At 46.8% G+C, this 18678-nt stretch overlaps 1 protein-coding gene and 1 long non-coding RNA gene across 4 annotated transcripts; one reads left to right on the top strand and one right to left on the bottom strand.

Moving 5' to 3' along the window:
- Positions 1–58: 58 nt before the first annotated feature.
- HAND2 (heart and neural crest derivatives expressed 2) lies at positions 59–2331 on the bottom strand. Its single transcript, XM_066185967.1, has 2 exons — positions 1758–2331; positions 59–758 (listed from the first exon to the last, which is right to left on the bottom strand). The coding sequence occupies exons 1-2, from the start codon at positions 2310–2312 to the stop codon at positions 660–662; spliced, it is 654 nt and encodes a 217-aa protein (XP_066042064.1). The 5' UTR covers positions 2313–2331; the 3' UTR covers positions 59–659.
- Positions 2332–2655: 324 nt separating this feature from the next.
- Positions 2656–15550, top strand: LOC136291172 (uncharacterized). Of its 3 annotated transcripts, none has more exons than XR_010721444.1 (4): positions 2656–3350; positions 3765–3855; positions 7985–8134; positions 8937–15550. It is a non-coding gene; the product is annotated as an uncharacterized lncRNA (long non-coding RNA). The 3 variants fall into 3 exon arrangements; XR_010721445.1 differs by lacking the exon at positions 2656–3350 and adding an exon at positions 3359–3521; XR_010721446.1 differs by lacking the exon at positions 2656–3350 and adding an exon at positions 3572–3625.
- The last annotated feature ends 3128 nt before the right edge of the window (positions 15551–18678 follow it).

The raw sequence follows: 18678 nt of genomic DNA, 5'->3' as shown, positions 1-18678 counted from the left end.
CCATAAACAACGCTGTTATTCAAAACATTTTGAGGTATAAAACATAAAAAGATTTGGATTTTCTTTTTTTTCCTTTTTCTATTTTTTTTCTTTTGTTTTGTAAAAAACACACACAGTGGTTTATTGAGTACTTACAACGTTTACACCTTCAATATTAATTAGATTCCACTTTTTCCCTTACGGACGGAAGTGCACATAACCAGTAACTGTTGAAAACATTTTCAAATACCGAACAACCACAACAAAATTACAACACTAAATACCGAGTCAATCGAAACATTGGTGCAACTGCTTCTGTTGAAATATAGCTTTATAATCCCATGAATATTTATATCCAAAAGGCCAAGTATTAAAGATACACTTCACATACACACTAATGCCAGGGAGGGATGATTTTTCCTTTTCTATGGTTGTTTTCCCCACGTGTTTTATACAGAGCAAATAACATTCACAAAACATTTAGAGACATTACCCCTTACCAAGCTGGAGTTTCCTCTTCATATATGGAATGCTTTTTCCCTCTCCTTCAAATATCCACATTTTGGGGGGTTGGGGGAGAAATTGCACATAAATAAACTGGATGATTCCAAATACAAAGAGTCCTCGGAGGAGAGCTCACTACCGAGACTAAGAGGACGGCTCCTCCAGTCCTGCCGTGCTCACTGCTTGAGCTCCAAAGCCCAGACATGCTGCGGCCAGCCAGTCCTCCCTTTGGTTTTCTTATCGTTGCTGCTAACTGTGCTTTTCAAGATTTCGTTCTGGGGAGACAGGATGCGAGGAGAGAAACAGAAGGGGGAGAAGAGAGAAAAAAAGGTTAAAAATATACCTCCCCTTTCTAGGTCTCATCTGCTCTGCTTCGAGATCGAAAACTACGAGGAGACCCGAGCTCATCGAGGCCTGGGAGCGTCAAGAGACATGACGGGGACCTCCACGGGATCTCGCCGCGGGAGAAGCCGCCGCCCGTGGGAGCGGCCTCGCGTCGTGCGCGACCGCCCGGGGTCCCCGGCGGAGACCGATTCCCGCTCCGTGCCACCCCGCTGCTCTGTCGCGGCCGGAGCGCGGGGCTGGAAGCTGAGAGGCGCCAGCCATCCACGGGGATTACGATAAGCACCCCCCCTACACTATCCCCTCCCTGACTGCGGGGAGAAGCTGGGCACTGGCACGTACCGGGGTAAAACATCGGACATGCAGCCACTAACATATGGGGGAATCAATCACACGCGAGCACGCCATGGGGCCTACACGAAATTTGGCTTGCGCTGCCTCGTCCAAATCGACTTTCGCATTAAAAATCAAAAAAGTTGAAGCGCCGAGTGCAGAGGCAGGAAAGCCTCTCGCTGCAAACCTCGTACTTGCCGAGGGCTTAAAGCTGGACTGGGCTTAGCAGGTAATCATGCCTCCAGATTTTCATTCAAGAGAGCAGAGGCTTGCCTCCTGCGATACCACGGTTTGGGATGCGGGACAAGCAGCAGCCCGGGAATAACCTCCCCGGAGGGCCCTTATGCGGTGCCTTTCCCCCGCGACTGCTTTCAGCCGCCGGGTCGGATCCGAATGCCGACGGCCGCTCGCGGCTGTGCACGGTTACGCTTATGGCCTTCAGCTACGGCCAGAGACGGGTGGGACCGAGATGTCCCCTTTGGACATTCCCCGGTGAGAAGCCGGGCGCGCTCGGATGGGGCGCCGGCGGGTGATCCGAGCAGCCTCCCCTCCGCGGCTCCCCCGCCCCGTCCCGCCCCGTCCCGTCCCGAAGAACTGACCAGCTCTTTCTTCCTCTTCTCTTCCTTCACGTCTGTCTTCTTGATCTCTGCCTTGAAAGCTTCCGCCTCCCCGTTCTGGTCGTCCTTCGCCAGCAGGTCCATGAGGTAGGCGATGTAGCTGGTGGCCAGACGGAGGGTTTTAATCTTGGAGAGCTTGGTGTCGGCGGGCACATTGGGGATGCATTCCCTCAGCTCCGCGAAGGCGCTGTTGATGCTCTGAGTCCTGCGCCGCTCCTTGCGGTTCGCCGTGCCCCTGCGTTTCACCGGCCGGGGCCCCCCGAGCCCGGGCGGGCCGTTCCCGGGCGGCACCCCCCCGTAATGGGAGTGGTCCATGCCCGGCGCCCCGTTGGCGTACTCAGGGCTGTAGGACAGAGCCATGCTGTAGTCGGGGGGGGACATCTCCGGGTGGCTGCTGATGAGCCAGCCGTGGAAGTAAGGGTTCTCCTCGTGGCCACAGCGGGTGGCAGCGGCGGCAGCGGCAGCGGCAGCGGCAGCGAAAGGGTAGCCCTCATGGTGCACCACCGGGTGGTGGGGGAAGCCGCCCACTAGACTCATCCCCGCTCCCTAGAGCACCCCACCCCGCCCCCCCGGGCCCCAAAACAAAGGTTTCCCCTCCCCGCCCGCCCCCCACCCCCGTCGCAGCGGCGGGAGATGCTGCCCGCCGCTCACCCCTCAGCACTGCCCCTCTGCCCGCTGCCTCTCCATAGGGCGCTGCTGCAAAGTTCCCGCGGGTGCCCGAGCGGTCCCCCCTCCCCGGGCGCCGCCGCCGCCGCTCATGCGTTGTGCCTCCACCTCCTCCTCCTTCTCGCCCGAGGCCGGGTCTTCGAGGAAGTGCGCACAGAAAAAAAAAAAAAGAAAAAAAAAAAAAAAAAGCGCTATGGAGAGATGTCGACCAAAACAAAATGGCTTGGCTTCCCAGCCTGGGATCTTCCTTGCCTCTTGCTTCCCTCCGCTCTCTCCAAGTCCTTCGCGGCCCGGCCGGGTGGTACTTACACGCGGCCCCCCTCCATGCGCCCCCGGCTCGGGGCGGGCGGGCGGGCGGCGCTGGCTCTGCCCTGCTCGGCGGCGGGCCCGTCAGTGCTGGGCGGGCGCCCGCATCTCTGCCCGCCGCGCCGCGCTGCTCAGCGCCCCGGCGCTCCTCTGGGGCATCCGCGCCGCTCGGCCGGGAGCGGTGGCGGCGGGCGGCGGCGGCGGGGCTCGGCGCGGCGCGGGGCACCGGCAGGGCTCCCAGGCCCGATCTCCATGTACAGCTACATGTTTAGGACCGCTCGGGTTAATATATGTCGTCAGAAGCGGCGGCCGCCAATGGCCGGGGCGGGGGCGGAGTCCGTCGCCCTCCGCAATAAAACTTTTTGATGTTCGGTCTGCTAATTGCCGAGCTCCTCTTTTAGGATTGGCTGCCCCTCCGTATCCCTAATGTAATTAAAACAAGGGGGGAAAAATTATCATGGAGGCAGAGGTTAATGCAAGTGTTTAGCAGATGCCTTACAGTAAAATCTGCATTAAAAAAAAAAAAAGAAAAAACCCAAACAACAATCCTCCCCCCCCCCCCCCAAGTCATTAAAACCTAGATATCGGATAATCTCAAACCAGGTACAGTATGGATCCAAGAAGTTTCTTGGCAAAAGTCTGTGTGAGAGCAGGATAGGCTCTGAGGTTGCTTTGGCAAAGTACTTTGTGCCGGTCCGGTAGGGGAACAAAACCGGCTTGGGAGGGCACTTCATCGATGCCCGATTGCCACAGGCATGCCCCAGCAGCGCTCCGGTTTGTACCCGTATTGCTGGTTAATACACATCACTACACCACTGGTTTCCGCGAGGAGGGAGGCGAAGCTGCTCTGCCTTGCCTGTCACCCGGCTTGCCACCCGGTTAGCGCGGGCTGGCTCCGGCTGCGCGCCTGCTGACTGACCGAGGGAGAGGAGCGCTCGGGGGTCGGACGGGGATGGTTTTGAAACAATTGTTTTGAGACATTAACAGTAAGTCCGACTCTGACTGATTCTTTTCCAGCTTACTGCCTGCGCCTATGCACCTCCACCAGCGTTCACCCGAGTGACTCGCGCCTGAAATCGGTTTCGTACTTCTCGAACTGGTATGGTCGGTAAGTAACCGAATATTTTTTACAGCATGTTCCGAGCTAATTTTCTAGCTTTTACTAACAAATATATAAAACGTTTCTCAGCATTCCTGCTTCTGCAATAAAAAAGACCAGCATCTGCGGAAAGCAGGTTTAGTTATCGAAAGGGAGTAGTTAAATGTTTTCTTGACGGCCAGGCCAGGGAGGAAACCTCCTGTAGCTGTTTAGGTGCCTCGCTTTAGTAAGCTTGAAAATATTACAGAAAAAAAAAAAAAGTATCTCAAGCTGTAATTCATGAATAACTCGGAGGCGAGGTGCATTTGTTGTCATCCTCAAGTGGAGCCGAACGTTACTAAATAGCTGCGAAATACCAAATACCCACCCTTATTTGTGCTAGCTGACGCCTAGGCTGATTCGGCGTATATTGAAATGCAGTTCTACAATATAGGCAGTGTGGAAAACTGTGTCAACAGGAGCTGAGACGTCATAAATTAAAGAAGGAGAAAGATAGGGATGGAGGAGTCTGCGAAAGAGGGCAGCAAGAACTGTGGTCCAATTTCTGCAGCAGCTCAGTGCGCTCTCCGACCCCTCTGCAGAGGCGGTGGGGAAGCGCTGGGTGGTGGGAAGAGGGCGAAAATCAACTCAATGCCCGGGGAGAGGAGGCAGACTGAGCTCGGGCGGTGCCGGCGTGGAGAGGGCTGCCGACGGTTCACGGCGGCTTGTTGGGACCCGGGGACTTTGCGAGTGGGTCTGCCGGCTCTCGGCGGGGAATGTCCTGCAAGGAGTGGACGCACATGAGGCCGTCAGCCGAGGAACAGCCTGCTGCGGTACCGGGGGGCTGGCTTCGTCGGGGAAATACTGAAGGCGAAGAAGAGTGCCAGCCCCGTGGTTCGGCAGGACGGGGAGTGTAGAGTCGGACCGAGAGAGGAGCACAGACATGCAGACGTAGGTTTTTATAAGCATATACACATATGCGTGAGCGTCTGGGTGTAAACTGAGTACGAAAGTGAAAAACTAGTCCAGATGTAGAATTGATGTATATACACATATATCTTATACGTACACACACATGCTTGTAACAGCTGATGGATATCTGCATCTATATATGCACAAACACACGTGTATATATTGTGCTATCCCAAGGAAAGAATGTGTCTGCAGTGTGGACTTTTAAATGTAAGGAAGGCCTTACATTTAAAAATGGGCAGACCGTGCAGGCAGAGCCCCTGCGGCCAGGCAGCGTGCCCCTGCCGCTCGGGATGAGATGTCTGCAGGGCGCAGCCTGGAAATCCGCTCAGTTTCTGCAGCGTTTCTCCAGCTTTGTTTTACTGAGGTATATTCCTGATGGGTAGAAGCAGTGGACGTTGTCAATGCCGGAAAGTCATATTGGCTTGCAAATGGGCGTGTGTTTCTTTACATTCTCCCTGTTTGTGCACGAGCTTTCCGATACACTGCAGGTTAGACTGCAACTGTGGCAGTCTCTGCGACAAGACACTACGGCCGCTCCGATAACATCTCCAATGATGAAGGAAACGGAAAACATGAGACAGAGAAAAAGTAATAAAGTATACAGGAGATATCGATCAGAACACCAGTCTCCAAAGCTAGCATCATGACTGCTTAATTAACTTTGGAGAAAAAGGATCTCTAGATAAAGCACCCAGAAGGATCATATGTATATGTATATTTTCCTCTTATCTCAGCAGTTATTTATGGGTTTTATAAAGCGAGTTTTAGAGCAAATGCAACTCTCTTGTCCTCCCTCAGATTTTAAATACTCAGGATTTCCGATCATGGGTTGTAGCCTTTTCTGTTGGCTCCACGCGTTGAAAAATGCCGCAGCTCAAAGTACCTTTCCCAACATTATACCCAAAGTCCGCTAAAAAGCACCATCATTTTGCCAATCTTACACTTACCGATTTGATTAGAATTTTTTTTTCGTGCACGAATCATATGGTGAAAAAAAAAAACACCAGGAAAAAAACCAAACCAAAACAAAAAAAACCCCCAAAACCAACCAACCAACCAACCAAAAAAAAAAAAAAACCCACCAAAACAACAACCAGAAAAGAAAAAGAAACACTGGTCTCATGTCACTTAATTTCCCTGCCAAAATAGTTGCATTTTAGGCGGCGATTTATCCGGACTCTGCTGCCAAACAGGACTCTCCTAGCTTGCTATAATAAAGAAATTTTGGTGGAGAGTGTGCCGTGGCTGCTTTTCTCTTCCTCTACCCGCTTTTTAAAATATATTTTATTTTGTTTTTTCGGGAGTCAGTGTGTGGGGCTGCGTCGTTAGGTTTTGCCCTGAGATTGCTGCCTCTCCAGCCCCGCAGCCCTCCGCGGGGCCGAGCGGGAGGAAGGGGCTGCCCTTGCCTCCCGGTGGGTGCCCCACTGCTCCCGGGGAGCGGGGCCGGACCCCACGGCGGGGGGCGGCGGGCCGGGCGCCCGCTCCGCGCCGCCGGGGCCACCCGCTGCCCTGCCCCGGCGCTCAGTCGCCGCCGGGCCGCTTATCGCCAGGTCACTTCTCTCCTCCGGGCCGAGACTAGGGTGGGAGTTGGGATAACAGAACAATAGAGCTGTGCTCCCCCCTCCTCCCCCCGGGCTTGTGTGAATTAAGCTAAATTGCAAATTAAGCTAATTTCTCCGAATCAGTCGGGGAAAACCGTATGGAAACGGGGAAGAGATGCCGACTCTGGGTGGTCGGAAACCCACATCTGCTGGGGTCTCCCGGGCTGGCTGACTGGGAACACTGGGACCACACCAGGCCAGGCCCTGTGAGGAGCAGGCCAGGGGCAGAGAGGCGCCTCACCGGTGCCTGGGCAGCGAGCCCGCTCATCTGCTTTTTTTCCCCGCACTTTTCTTTTGAGGAGCGTCCGAAATCCGTGGCACGATAGTGAGGACAGGGCAGCGGCGGGGGCCGCAGCCGTCACTGAAGTGCCCGGTACCGACGCCAGTCGTACCCATCCCTGCTCCATGAAGCAGCCCCGGGATCTCCCTCCATAATTTTTATTAAAGCAGATATACAAAAGCACCCCAAGGGCACCCCGTCCTCTACTTTTGAGGCCCTGCCCTAGCCGGGCAGACCCCTCGGCGTCTGTCCTTCCCGCAGCTCCCTAAGCACCGGGGTGCCGATTCCCACTCCTTTCTCCCGGCTGCCCACCACATCGCTCAGCCGCCCGTTGCACGCCTTGAAAAGCCGAGACGGATTTGAATTTATAGAGTGCATGATGTCATTGACCCGGCAACAAACGTATCAGAAAGGGGTATCATTCTCGGATGGATTTGGGGGTGCTGGAGCATCCCGTGTCTCAGGGATGCGGCAGATCTTATATCTGGGGCGTCGCTTAGGAGTTCGTGAAAGAACATAAACACGCAAGAAAAGGGATTTTTGAAAAGAGGCACGGAGAAATATGATTTGGAGGTCAACCTGTCAGTGCGGGTTAATGAAAAGGACTTGCGCCTAATGGGCCTGGCTTGCACCCTCTCTTGTGCTCGCACAACCTGTATTTCAACGCCCAGGGCAGAGGGCGGGATCGGGCCCAGCAGGTCCGAATCAATCGCTGCCCTTGGAGGTGGAGGAACCCTGGTTTACGTTACTGTTATCGGTAATGAACGTCCACATATTTCAGGCATGATAATCTCGCAGCCGTTGTGTATACAAAAAAGAAAAAAAAATCAGGGATGAGAAAAACCCAAGACACTGACCATTTCGTAAGTCGCAACGATTGGCAGTGAGCGCGGGACCCTACGCGTTTTACCACTGCATGTGCAAGCAATTATTCGAGGATTGCTTGTATTTGTGACTGAGCATCCAGAGCTGCATTTAGACCCTAGACAGGAATCAGGGAAAGAAAAGAAAAACATAACGAATTCTAGCCAAGACCCCTTCTTTGTCAGAAAAATGGTAATAAAGGCACTACAAAATTCTGCAGTGAACACAGTGTGTCTCTATTTATTGGAATTGTTATATGCATCTCCTATGCATGCACGCATGTAATTAACACGCACACATACGGACAAACACGCTGTTTTTCCATGTAATACTTGTTTGTATTCCCGGGAAGGAACATCTCAAGTTGCTCTTGAGCTCGACTCTGATGAAATAGCTAGCGAATGTAATTGCCCTCCTTAACGAATATTTTGTCCTCCAGCATCTGAAGTTCAGACGGTGGAGGAAGAAGAAGGCTAGGCTGGCATCGTTTTGTGTTTAGGTTAACAAAAATCAACATTTCTACTGCCATTCTTCATGGAAAGTCCCCATTTAACGAAGCTGGGGTTTAAGAAGCCTTCATAGATCAAAGGTAACCTCGCTTGGCTTAAGAGAAAAATCCCTCTGGAGCAGTGAAAATTAGCTGCAATTTCGCCCTAACTATACGCCCCAAAATGTCGGTGTCGTCCGGCCGGTGTCCCCCGCCCCGTATACCTGCTGCACTGCACCCCACTCCCGCCTGCCCGGGGCCTGCTGCGGCATTTTCGCCCGAAAATGCAGCAGCTGAGTCCTACAAAAGTCGGCTGCACACTTGTTGCAAGCATCAGCCCGTACTGCAATTCCTATATGTGTATCTCGGTGTAATTGATCTGGCTGAGTGAGGTCTTTTTGGTAATTTGGATACACCAAGTCTCCAGTTAATGACATATAATCAGCCTTTAGGTCACTTGGTCATTCTCTTATTACAAACCCCTCCTGCTCTCTCTGATCTCCTTTCAAACTAAATTTCACACAAACAAATAAAGCAAGACAGGGACAAGTCCTTAAAATGCAAGAGCGAAATATCGGAGAATTGCTCGTGGGGAACTATAAACATTTTTTAAAAGAAAAAAAGCGAAAAGATAGGACAGAACATCTTATCGAGAAAGAGAGCGTTGTGTACAAAATACGGAGGGAAAACCAGTCTGGCTTATGTTAAAAGTGACATAAAATTAAAATAAAATAATTACAAACAGAAATGGCATAATGTAAACAGAATACAGGAGATTTTACTAGAAACGCATGGCCGCGTACCGTAATTTGTTCGTACAGATGATACAGCCTATCTGTGGATGCACAAAATGTTTATTTGCTGCGCTTTAGATGGAAAAAAAATTATTTACTCTTTTTTTCAGGAAAGTTAAGAAGACAGAAAATGGAGGAGTGAGTGTCATGTACCTCCCTAGACCTGGAGGGAAACGGAGCCCCGGCCAAAAGGAGTGGGTGTAAATGCGACAACAAAAACAATTACTTTATATCATCCTGCAGAACTTATTTTACTAAGTCAACACTTTGTTTTTCTGCAGCTCACCTTTTCTTTCCTCTAGGGAGAGACAATGCTCACTTTTTATTAGGTATTCCCTAAAAGTTTATTTTGATCCCCGTCCAGGTGTATATATACATATATACACACACAATCAACAGGTTGAGGTTCATGTGTGAGCAAAGGCTGATTCGGCGGCCGGGAAGAGGGGCGATCAGATGCTCTAGGTAAGATGCCAGGGCCCCACAGGCTGCAGGCAACTCATTGCAAAGCCCCGTTTTTCGGAGCTAAGGTTGATTTATTAAATTGAGAACGGGGAGATACCATTGTCGTTCAAGTGTTAGCACTTTGAGAAAGCAGCCTGCAGAAGCGGGCTGCGATCCGCGTTCCCTCACAGGCATTAGCGCCTTTCAAAGTATTATCGACGTTTTTACCGGAGGTCTCATTCGCGTGTAATACGGGGCTCAGACAGGCTCTAATTGGGCACGTAGCGTGTGCGAGGTTGCGAGAATGAGTGTGGGGGCAGGCTCACACAGCAACAGAAATGGGAGCCATGGATAGAAGGAAAGGAGTGTCACAGGCCCCCGCGCAGTGCGTGTTGCTGTGACACATCTCGTTATTAACTCAATACGTTCCCTGCCTTTTCGGGATTTCTAAGGGCCTTTTTGATTTTTTTTTCCCCTCCCGGCCCGCTTTTGGGCTACTGGGTTGAAGCATCAGCCCGTAGCCACACGGCGATCCGACCCAGTACATCAAAGGGGCGGTGGGATGCTCCTCCGGGAGCCGCCGGGGATGCTCAGCCCTGCCCGGCACTGCCCGGGCGGGGCCGCCGGCACCCCTCCCGCCGGTGCTGGCGATGCAGCCCTCCCGCCAGTGCTGGAAATGCACCCCTTCCACCGGTGCTGGAATTGCCAAAGGCCGAGGGGGAGGCGGCGGGCTGGCCCCCTGCCCATCGCACCCCACGGGGGCGCCCCGCGGGCTGTGCCGCGCCCGGGAGCAGCCCCGGCGGGCTGGGGGCGGCTGGAAAGGGTTAAGAGTTACCCCTCCTCCTGATGTAGCCCCCTGAATGCCACTGCTTTCCTCTAGAGGTCTCATTAGGGAAACCCTAACTGCTATTTTCAACGTTTCCTCAATCAAGCGCCTTTAAATAGCGCTCCACAAACAAATTGGCGGCAAAAAGCGCAGATCTTGTCACGGGCGAGGCCGATTCAATATTTCACCCTTGTTTGCTTTGTAATTACAGCCTGGCTTGTGGCTACCTGCACGCTGGGGCGAGTTCCTCTTGCCGCCCCCCGCCCGCCCCTCCCTTCCCGCCTGTGCCGTACAGCCCCGCAGACACCTTTCCCTGGGCTGGGAATTGAACGGGACCGCCCGCGGGAGCCGCTGAGAGAGTGATCTCGGTCAAAACCAAAAAATTACACGGAATCTCCCCGGCAAAGTACTGATTTTTTTTTCGCCCCCAACGTCTGTTCTGAAGCCACGAACTTCAGAAGGCACAAACTTCCCTTCAGCAGACGGGATTTTCCCCGAGCGCCGCCTTGCCCCCTCACGGCGGGGTCAGGGACCAGGCAGGAGGCCCGCCTGTCCCCAGGCTGGGCAGTCCGAGCAGTCGGTTTGATCTGCGGCACTGGCTCACTCTCTCTCTCTGTTAAACTGCTCTCATGATTTGTTATATTTTCCACAGCTGATTATTTTTGTTTGACTGCTGTACAGAGCCGCTTTAAATCTTCGTCAGGAAGAATAAAAGTTGGAACTGCTTGGACGGGTTCCTGCAGACTTGCGGGCTGGTGCGGGTCCACCTCGGTCACTGCGCAACGACCCCTCTGCACACACCAAGTCTCGATAAGCTTTGCTACTGCGGCTGGGGGCGGCGGCAGCTACACAGATCGCCGCTAATTCGATTATGCCTGAAAGCCGGAGTGTAACAGAGAATTTGGCGTTTATGAACTAAGCTGCTGTATTTGCTTTGCTATAAACCGAGGAGAATATTTTATGATGGAGGGGAACAGTGCAACACAAAAAGGAAATATGACAATAAATCTCTTTTTATGGATTCTCTTTAGGAGAGATTCAACGGTTTTATGACTCAGCTATTTTGCAGGTACATCTAAAGATAACTACACAGAAAAGAATAACCCATATTCCCCTTCCCAGCCCTCCCTGAAACACAGAAATCCAACCCTGTGCCCCTCAGCTCAATGACAAAATTCCCTGAGATTTTCATGCCAGCAATGAGTTTATATCTGATCACTTCACGGATATGCTTTGAATATTTATGGTGCCACTGGCATTACCCTTTCAGAGTTTACTGATACACAAAACTTTTAGTCAGAAGTAATGCTCCACCTTCCACCTTCTTATTTCAGAATGAGCACATTAGGCTGGTTTCTTTCTAGTGACTCTAATACTATTAAGGTTTGAGATAATTGATGCATCCATAGAGCTAAACTACAGCTTTAGTTTTGAAGGGTTTCTTTTATTTTTAGGAATGGTTTGCATGCTAAAATAAAGATAGGTACTTCAGGGGGTGGATTTCCAAGTGTTAAAGAGTCTAATGTTCTTTGAAGTAAGTGCAGGTTCTGCTGTGAGGACTTAAACCTAATATGTTTAAACCCAATATGTTTTTTCAGAGTCATATTCCACTGTAAAAAAACCCCAAAACATTAATACATCCCCAAATTGTTTTGTATAATACAAATATATTTGCACCTAAGATGCTAAGCTTATTTTTTAAATCTGTCTCCATGCCTTGTTTTCATTCTTTCTTATGATTGAATCCTGATATTCCTTACCCTGTGCACTTAGATCCAGATTAAGTCAGCCAGAGATGAAGAAAAATCTGGTAGGTCCAGCGGTCTGCTGCTGGGCTGCAGTGATTTGGAAGTGTAGATTTTGAAACACTTGCTTCACTCATCACACAGTGCTGAGCTTTTCCTATCTCAGCACACATGCATGCATGCAGTATGGCACTCTAAAAGACTGGTCACTTGAAGCCCAACAGCTATGAAAGCAGAATGCAGATGCAGCGTATGCAGTTAAACATATTCTTTTCAAATAAGTCCTTTTAGTTGATTTTTTTTCTCACAGACAGCTAAATGAAAGTCACACTGCTTTTTTTCCTGTGTGTGCGTGTTTTTTTTTTTTTTAATAGAACAGGCAAGTGGATTCAGAGCCCTGATTTTATTAAGAAAGATTATAGAAAGATCAGTTCAGATATGTCAATCCAAATAACATGTGGAACAACATCTATAAAAGACATCCATGGCAAGAAGACGGATCACTAAAACTCACAAATACAAACTTCATCAGTACAAGTAGTTCTGGTTAAGCCAACTTTTCATCAGATTGGTGCCTAGTTGTATGAGTTGAAGTTTTGCATGTGCCTACTGTTGGTGGAAAAAATTTGTTCACAGTCAAACTAGCTTATCTACCATTACCAGTCTTGCCCAGGGAGGCAAACCAGAGTGCACGCTGGTTTTACTGTTTTTCACTGAGAAAAACAGCCTGGACTGAGCTCCATTCTGTTGCACTAAAGGACTGCAAGCACTTTTTTGCAGTTTCTTCAAGGACAGCTACATTAGCCTGCAGTCTGCAATACGGACAGAGTAGTGGGAAAAGTGAGTACTGCACATGCATACACCATTTTTTACCTGGAGTCCAGGGACTCTGCCCTGCATACCCTGGAGTCCACAAAGGGCTTCCTCTACTCCATTTGTGTGTGATTCATAAAGATATGTCCTAGCTTGTAAAAACAGTACATGCCCATTTCGTGTGATATGTGCACGCACACATCTGGGCTGCATGTGTGGAAAAGTAAAGGCACACACTACAAAAAATTTTACATGTGCAATTTCCCAAGTATGGGCCTATGGGTCTATAATATGGCACATCTACAGTGCAGAAAATGTCCTTCTCCTGCACAGGAGGACATTTAAAGTGGTTTTCAAAGAAAAAATAAAAAGCAAAATTGTTTCTAGGTTGCACAGTTAGTAGAAGTTTATTTCTCCTGGTTGCTCTTGTTGTTTTCTGCTAACCCACTACGATAGACCGTTACTCCTAAACAGCAACATGCACCCAGTGATCAGAATATTTCAGATATTAATTTCTATAGGCCGATGTTATTAAAATTAAAAACATCTGCTTTGAGGAATGCAGATTTTCTGGATGCAAATACTTCTCTACTCCCACAGTAGTTTCAGCTACTCGGGGAAACAAAATGTAATGCTGAACAGTCGTCGTATTGTTTGACACAGAAGCAAATGGAACAATGTTGCTCTTAATGTTGTTGTTCAGTGGACAATTGAAATTGGATAAAGGCTTTCATCTGGGAACACTTTTCTAATACCTCTGTAGGTAATGGGAGTCCTATTGCCCTGCATACTGGGCAAGGTTCACCCCCGTCTCGCCAAGAATGCTCCTGAAGAGAGGAGTTTGTGCCTGCAATAGGTTTTTAAGTGCTTGTCTGTTATCAGTTCACCAACACAGTTTTGCAGCTGAGGAGAGCAGAGAATGGAGCCCCAGCTGCCTGTGTTTCAGATGCTATCGCCTAATCCTGATTAAAGGCACGGTGGGTTAGAAATTCCTCTGCAAAGCCACGTGAGAGAAAGCTGCTCCCTTTTGCATGCCCCTTAAAAATCACTGTGAATATCTGCGATATTTGCGTCAGCTTCTCTTACATTGAAGCTGAACTGGGCATGCTTGTTTAAGAATGACTAATGATGTGTATTGACTACCACACAGCATACTGATTGCTCTGCTAATGACATAAGTGCCACCAATATCAAAGGTAGAGTGCTGTGGTATTTCCATGAGATATTTTGTCACTTTTGCCAGTCAGGCTGACTCTAAATAGAGAAAAACCACCAAACGGGGGCTTGCAAATGGGAAGTATTGATTTTGTTGATATGGGAATAAAGAAAAATGGAAGATAATCAGGGGGAGGACATTTCCCTAAACTACATGTAGGTGGTGCATGATTATGAAAGCATCGTGTGACACAGGAGTGTGCATGGTGCTACCCAGAATGATAGCAGTTAATGTCCTTTTCTTACTCAGACTCCTTAGAAATCTGCAACTGGGTAAATCTGCGTGTATGAGAAATTATGTGTAAGTGGAGACTTAGACAAAACATCTCTTAGTGTAAACTAAATAAAAAGACCCCAATTACCTCAATGCCTATCTATCTTTTAAAAAAGAGTTCAAATACTTTTGTGCCTTGTGTAGAATTTGTTCTTCCTTTGCATAATATGTAAGAGAGTATGGAGACAGGTTCTCTGCCAGTGGTCTGGAAGACCTCCAGGCCATTTAAAATACTGACCGCCACTATACCTTCCCATGGTTGCTGTCAGAAGGAAATCTGATATTTATAGGGTGGATGCTATGAACTTATTTATAAGAAAAAACCTTTAAAGGACTTTAAATTTTAATATTGTTTATAATCTATACAAGCTGATAAACGCACAAACACGTACATATATACATATATGTAGGAATCTGAAAAAAGCCCAGAACAGGATCTAGACATTTCCTTTCAGTATTTACATCTTAACCAGTATTCTAGTTCAAAAGGCATGTGGGGATCTGGCAGGATTAACAATCTTTGCAAACCATATAGCTCTTGAAAAACATCTGATGCCGCTTCCTTGGGATTCTCATGGATCATTGTCTTTGTGGAAGCGAGTGTCTTCATTCCATCTGGCCACAAGGACTTTCACTAAGTAACATTTGCATGGAGTATTTCAGATTCAGATATCAGTCACTGTAGACATCTAAACGATTTGTGCCTTCAAAACTGTAGATTACAATAATGAAAAAAAAAAGTAAAATCCATATGCTATATCGGACTTGAAGGAAATGCTTATGGAAGGGGAACAGCTGAGTATGAGACAAATGTATTTCTTATATTTATGTCTATGGACACTGGTTGTTTTTCTTGTCTGGACTAAGAAGCGTTGCCAGTGGACTATAAGCCAGACACATACTCTGAGGGTGGGTGATACACATTTTATTTCCTTGATATATGAAGAACAGAAAAAGAGTTGCCAGTCAAAACTCAAATGTTGAAATCTAGAGATAGGTCTGAAGTAGCACATGAACACACAGATTCATTGCAGTCATGGGGATGTTACCTAGGAGGATAGATTCAATTGAAAAAAAACCCAAAACAAACCTAGATACAGTTAAAAAAATAGAAAAGTTTTTTGCTGTGACTTAAAAATACTACAATTAAAAGTATTATTAAACTAGATTAAATGAAACCGAAATTTGCTTTCAGGTCTTAGAGCCAAGAATGTTCTTTGTGCCTCTATCCATTTTTGTGCTCTATGTACCCTGTGCTGTTTACACAAGGATTATCTTGTTTATTTTACAGATATTATGCTTCATAGAAACTAATCAAGAGAATATTTCTTTTTTTAATGACAAAAAGTGGATGTTGGATTGCTCAAGTTGTTTTAATGCAACATTCTTGTGTTTGTGATAGTGTGATATTTAATAAAGTGTTTATAAAGTCAGATATAATAGTTTATCAGATCTTGGGCAGTCATAATAACAAAACTGCCCTTACCCTGAGTGTTATGTACTGTACTTTGTAATTTATAGCACAGCACTTGCTAGGTTACTTCATAAACCAAGAAAGCTGCCTACCAAAGAATCAATGTTATAAGAACTAAAAAATATTTTCCTAAATATTTCTTCTGTTACTTAGTGTCCATTCAAATCTTTAGTAATAATTTGGACTCAGAAAAAGACTGCACTCCCTGTAGCACACAACACCTACTTTCTGTGAGATCTTTTTCTGCAGTACAATCTATTTAAATTTCCACTAGAAGAGACCTTTTCAGCTTAAAATGCTACATGTCTAAAATCCTATCCTGCACAAACAATTGGATAAAGTGAAGGGGAAAGACCAAAAGAAAACTGAAGATTTTACAGTGGGAATCTAATGGAACAATTCAAGTGGGAGTTAATAGTTTGTGAGACCATGAATAGACAATGGAGCCTTTTATTTCTGTGTTGTTAGTCCAAGTCGACACCAGTTTATGTCAAATCTGTTTGGTGGATTTGCTGTAACAGTGTGTGTACAGGCTTCTTGAGCAGGAAACAAAGTTTGTGCCATGGAGTCAGTCCTCCTCTCTGCTGAAGGACCTACCCTGAGAAATCCATCTGGCAAACAGCAGAAGACCTGGGTATGCATCCCAACCTAATACTAGCCTCTCCCCACTCTTCCTCAAATTTCAGTCTTGTTATTTCCTATGCACACTATGTTTGCTATTCCATGGAAATGAAAGAGAAGATAGACATTTACAAGCAGAGAACTGTTATTTATAACTGGTGTCTGGTGTTTGGTCTGCAAATAGGCAACTACCTTCTTGATCGTCTAGCATTTTCTTAATCCTCATACTGTAAGCAGCTTCTACAGTTATTACTGACATGCAGTTCTAGATAAAAAACATCCTTATGATCACTATGAAACCATAATCCAATTACACTTTCACCTTCTATATAGTTTTCACTTTACCCTCTATATAGTTAAGACAGAAAAGCATAATTCATATTTACATTGCTAATTGTGCCATTTTTATGCAGCATAAATAAACATAAAATTCACATTCTCCTGTAAGCAGGTGTATCTTCTATCTGGACAAATCTAGTCCTTGTATTTCTAACAAAGCAGTCTGAATGCACAAAAATGGCATTGCTCTTTTCAAAAAGGAATGTGAATTTTAATTCTTGATCAGGCTTTCATCTGAGAGAAATGCAGAAATTACACTCTGTTGGAGTTTCCTTTCACAAAAAAAAAATCAACAAGGATTAAGGGCTTCCTTACACGCCAAAGAATTTCTTGTCAAACTGCAAGAATTCTATGAGGAAAGATGAGTGATTTTTCTCCTCATTTCTAGTTTTAGAAAAGATGTATGGCAGACCAAGGCAAATATTTGATATCAGAGAGAAAGAACAGAGAAAGGGTAAAATTTTGTGGTTGAATATGACACAGACAGATAAACATTTTTCACCCACAAGACTTGATAAAGCGTATTCCTAAGGAGTTTTGGGGGAGATAATCAAATACATCTGATCTATTGAATGATTTTTAGAAAGCAAGGATTGCACTCAAGATTCTATCAGGATGAGAAGTCAAATATTTGGTTTCTTCCAACATTTCCATGGAATCATGTCATGTTATGGGCAGATAGACTGAAGTATAAGAATCAACACTATACATGGCATCTCTGAGAAGGGACTCCAAAACTCCAGGTGTATGAACAGGTGTTTTTCTTATCCTCCATGGAAAGATATGCAATTGAAAAGCTGCAAACTTGGAATTTGTTTGTAGATAATTTCTTGCAAGTACCTTTATACTTCAAAGTTTTGTTTTACCAAGTTCATACAATCTGGTCAGAATAATATCCGTATTTCCCTGTTCTCTATCTACTTTTAATTTTGTGACAGAATGATTATTACAGAACATTTCTAGCAGAACACACCTGTGGTAATCAAACCCCTTCAATTCTAGATAGAAAATAGATAGGATTCCTGACCAGTTCCATGGCAAAATTGCCTTTGGCTTAGACTTCTTGAGCAATTAGAGTTCTTGACTACCAACAGGTTAGAAAATGTAGGCCACAGATAAATTTTTCCTGATGGGGAAGATACAGAAGAAAACTGCAGAGGACTTGATAACAGCTTTGAAGTTTTTTGCAGAAATTTATCGTGGCATGCTGTTTCCTTTGCTTTAAGACCTGAGGGGGTGGAGTAGCAGAGCAGGTTGTGAGTGAGGCATAAACAGATGAACAGATACCATGGCGGTAGAGAAGAAGGTGGCATTTGAAACTGGGTAGAGTATGATGATTTAGAATTTAAAAAATGTGACTTGAGGATGCAAAAGAGAGAAATGAAGAATTCTGGTGAAAGTCAAACTTATAATTAAAGTGTAACCTGAAAGGAACAGCAAAGAATAAATTTATTGAGTTGTAGTGAAATTACAGACTTTGAAGAGAGAGTTGGAGATAGAAACTGACTCAGAAAAAGGAAAAGGAAATAAGAATAAAGAGAGAAAAGAGCAAAGACAGAAGACGGAAGAAAAAGGTAAAAGTACTACAGGAAAAGGACAGGAAAGATTTAGATAAGATCTGAATCATGGGAAGAGGATATGGTGTTAAAACTGGAAGAAGTAGGGGAAGTGAGTGAGGAGCTGAAGCTAAGGCTTAAGCTGCTCCTCCCCGGGATGTGCCCGGTAGGATTGTATTTGGCAAGCCTGCTCACATCAGTGCCTGCCACAGGGCACTGAGATGCTGGTCTCTGTATCCACCTAATTATTGTGTTCCAGCTCAATGGCAGCTACTTTACAGCATTTCCTATTTGAAGCCTGGTTGGCCCTTGCTGTAAGTTCTATCAGTTCTATGGTTGCTCTAATAAGGTTGCCACTGTGGGCACCAAAGACTGTTCCCAACTTGAGAATCACACATCCACTGTCTGGCTTCTCTTTTTCAATGATGCAGTGAAACTGGTGTTAGTGATGAAATAAAAAAATCACCACTGCTTCTCCTTCTGTGGGCCCCCTTTCCAATCCCAATGGTGTAACTCCTCAGTCCTTGGATAATCCACCATATCTG

The sequence above is a fragment of the Chamaea fasciata genome, unplaced genomic scaffold (assembly GCF_029207755.1).
Source record: "Chamaea fasciata isolate MVZ Bird 193981 ecotype frontalis unplaced genomic scaffold, bChaFas1.0.hap1 SCAF_6, whole genome shotgun sequence".
Lineage (NCBI taxonomy): Eukaryota > Metazoa > Chordata > Aves > Passeriformes > Sylviidae > Chamaea > Chamaea fasciata.
This window is presented reverse-complemented; position numbering and strand designations above follow the sequence as displayed.

Coding starts and splice junctions, on each gene's coding strand:
- HAND2 (XM_066185967.1), bottom strand. CDS start 2,312: ATGAGTCTAGTGGGCGGCTTCCCCCACCACCCGGTGGTGCACCATGAG. Junction 759..1,757: donor AGAAGAGGAAGAAAGAGCTG/GTCAGTTCTTCG, acceptor CTGTCTCCCCAG/AACGAAATCTTGAAAAGCAC.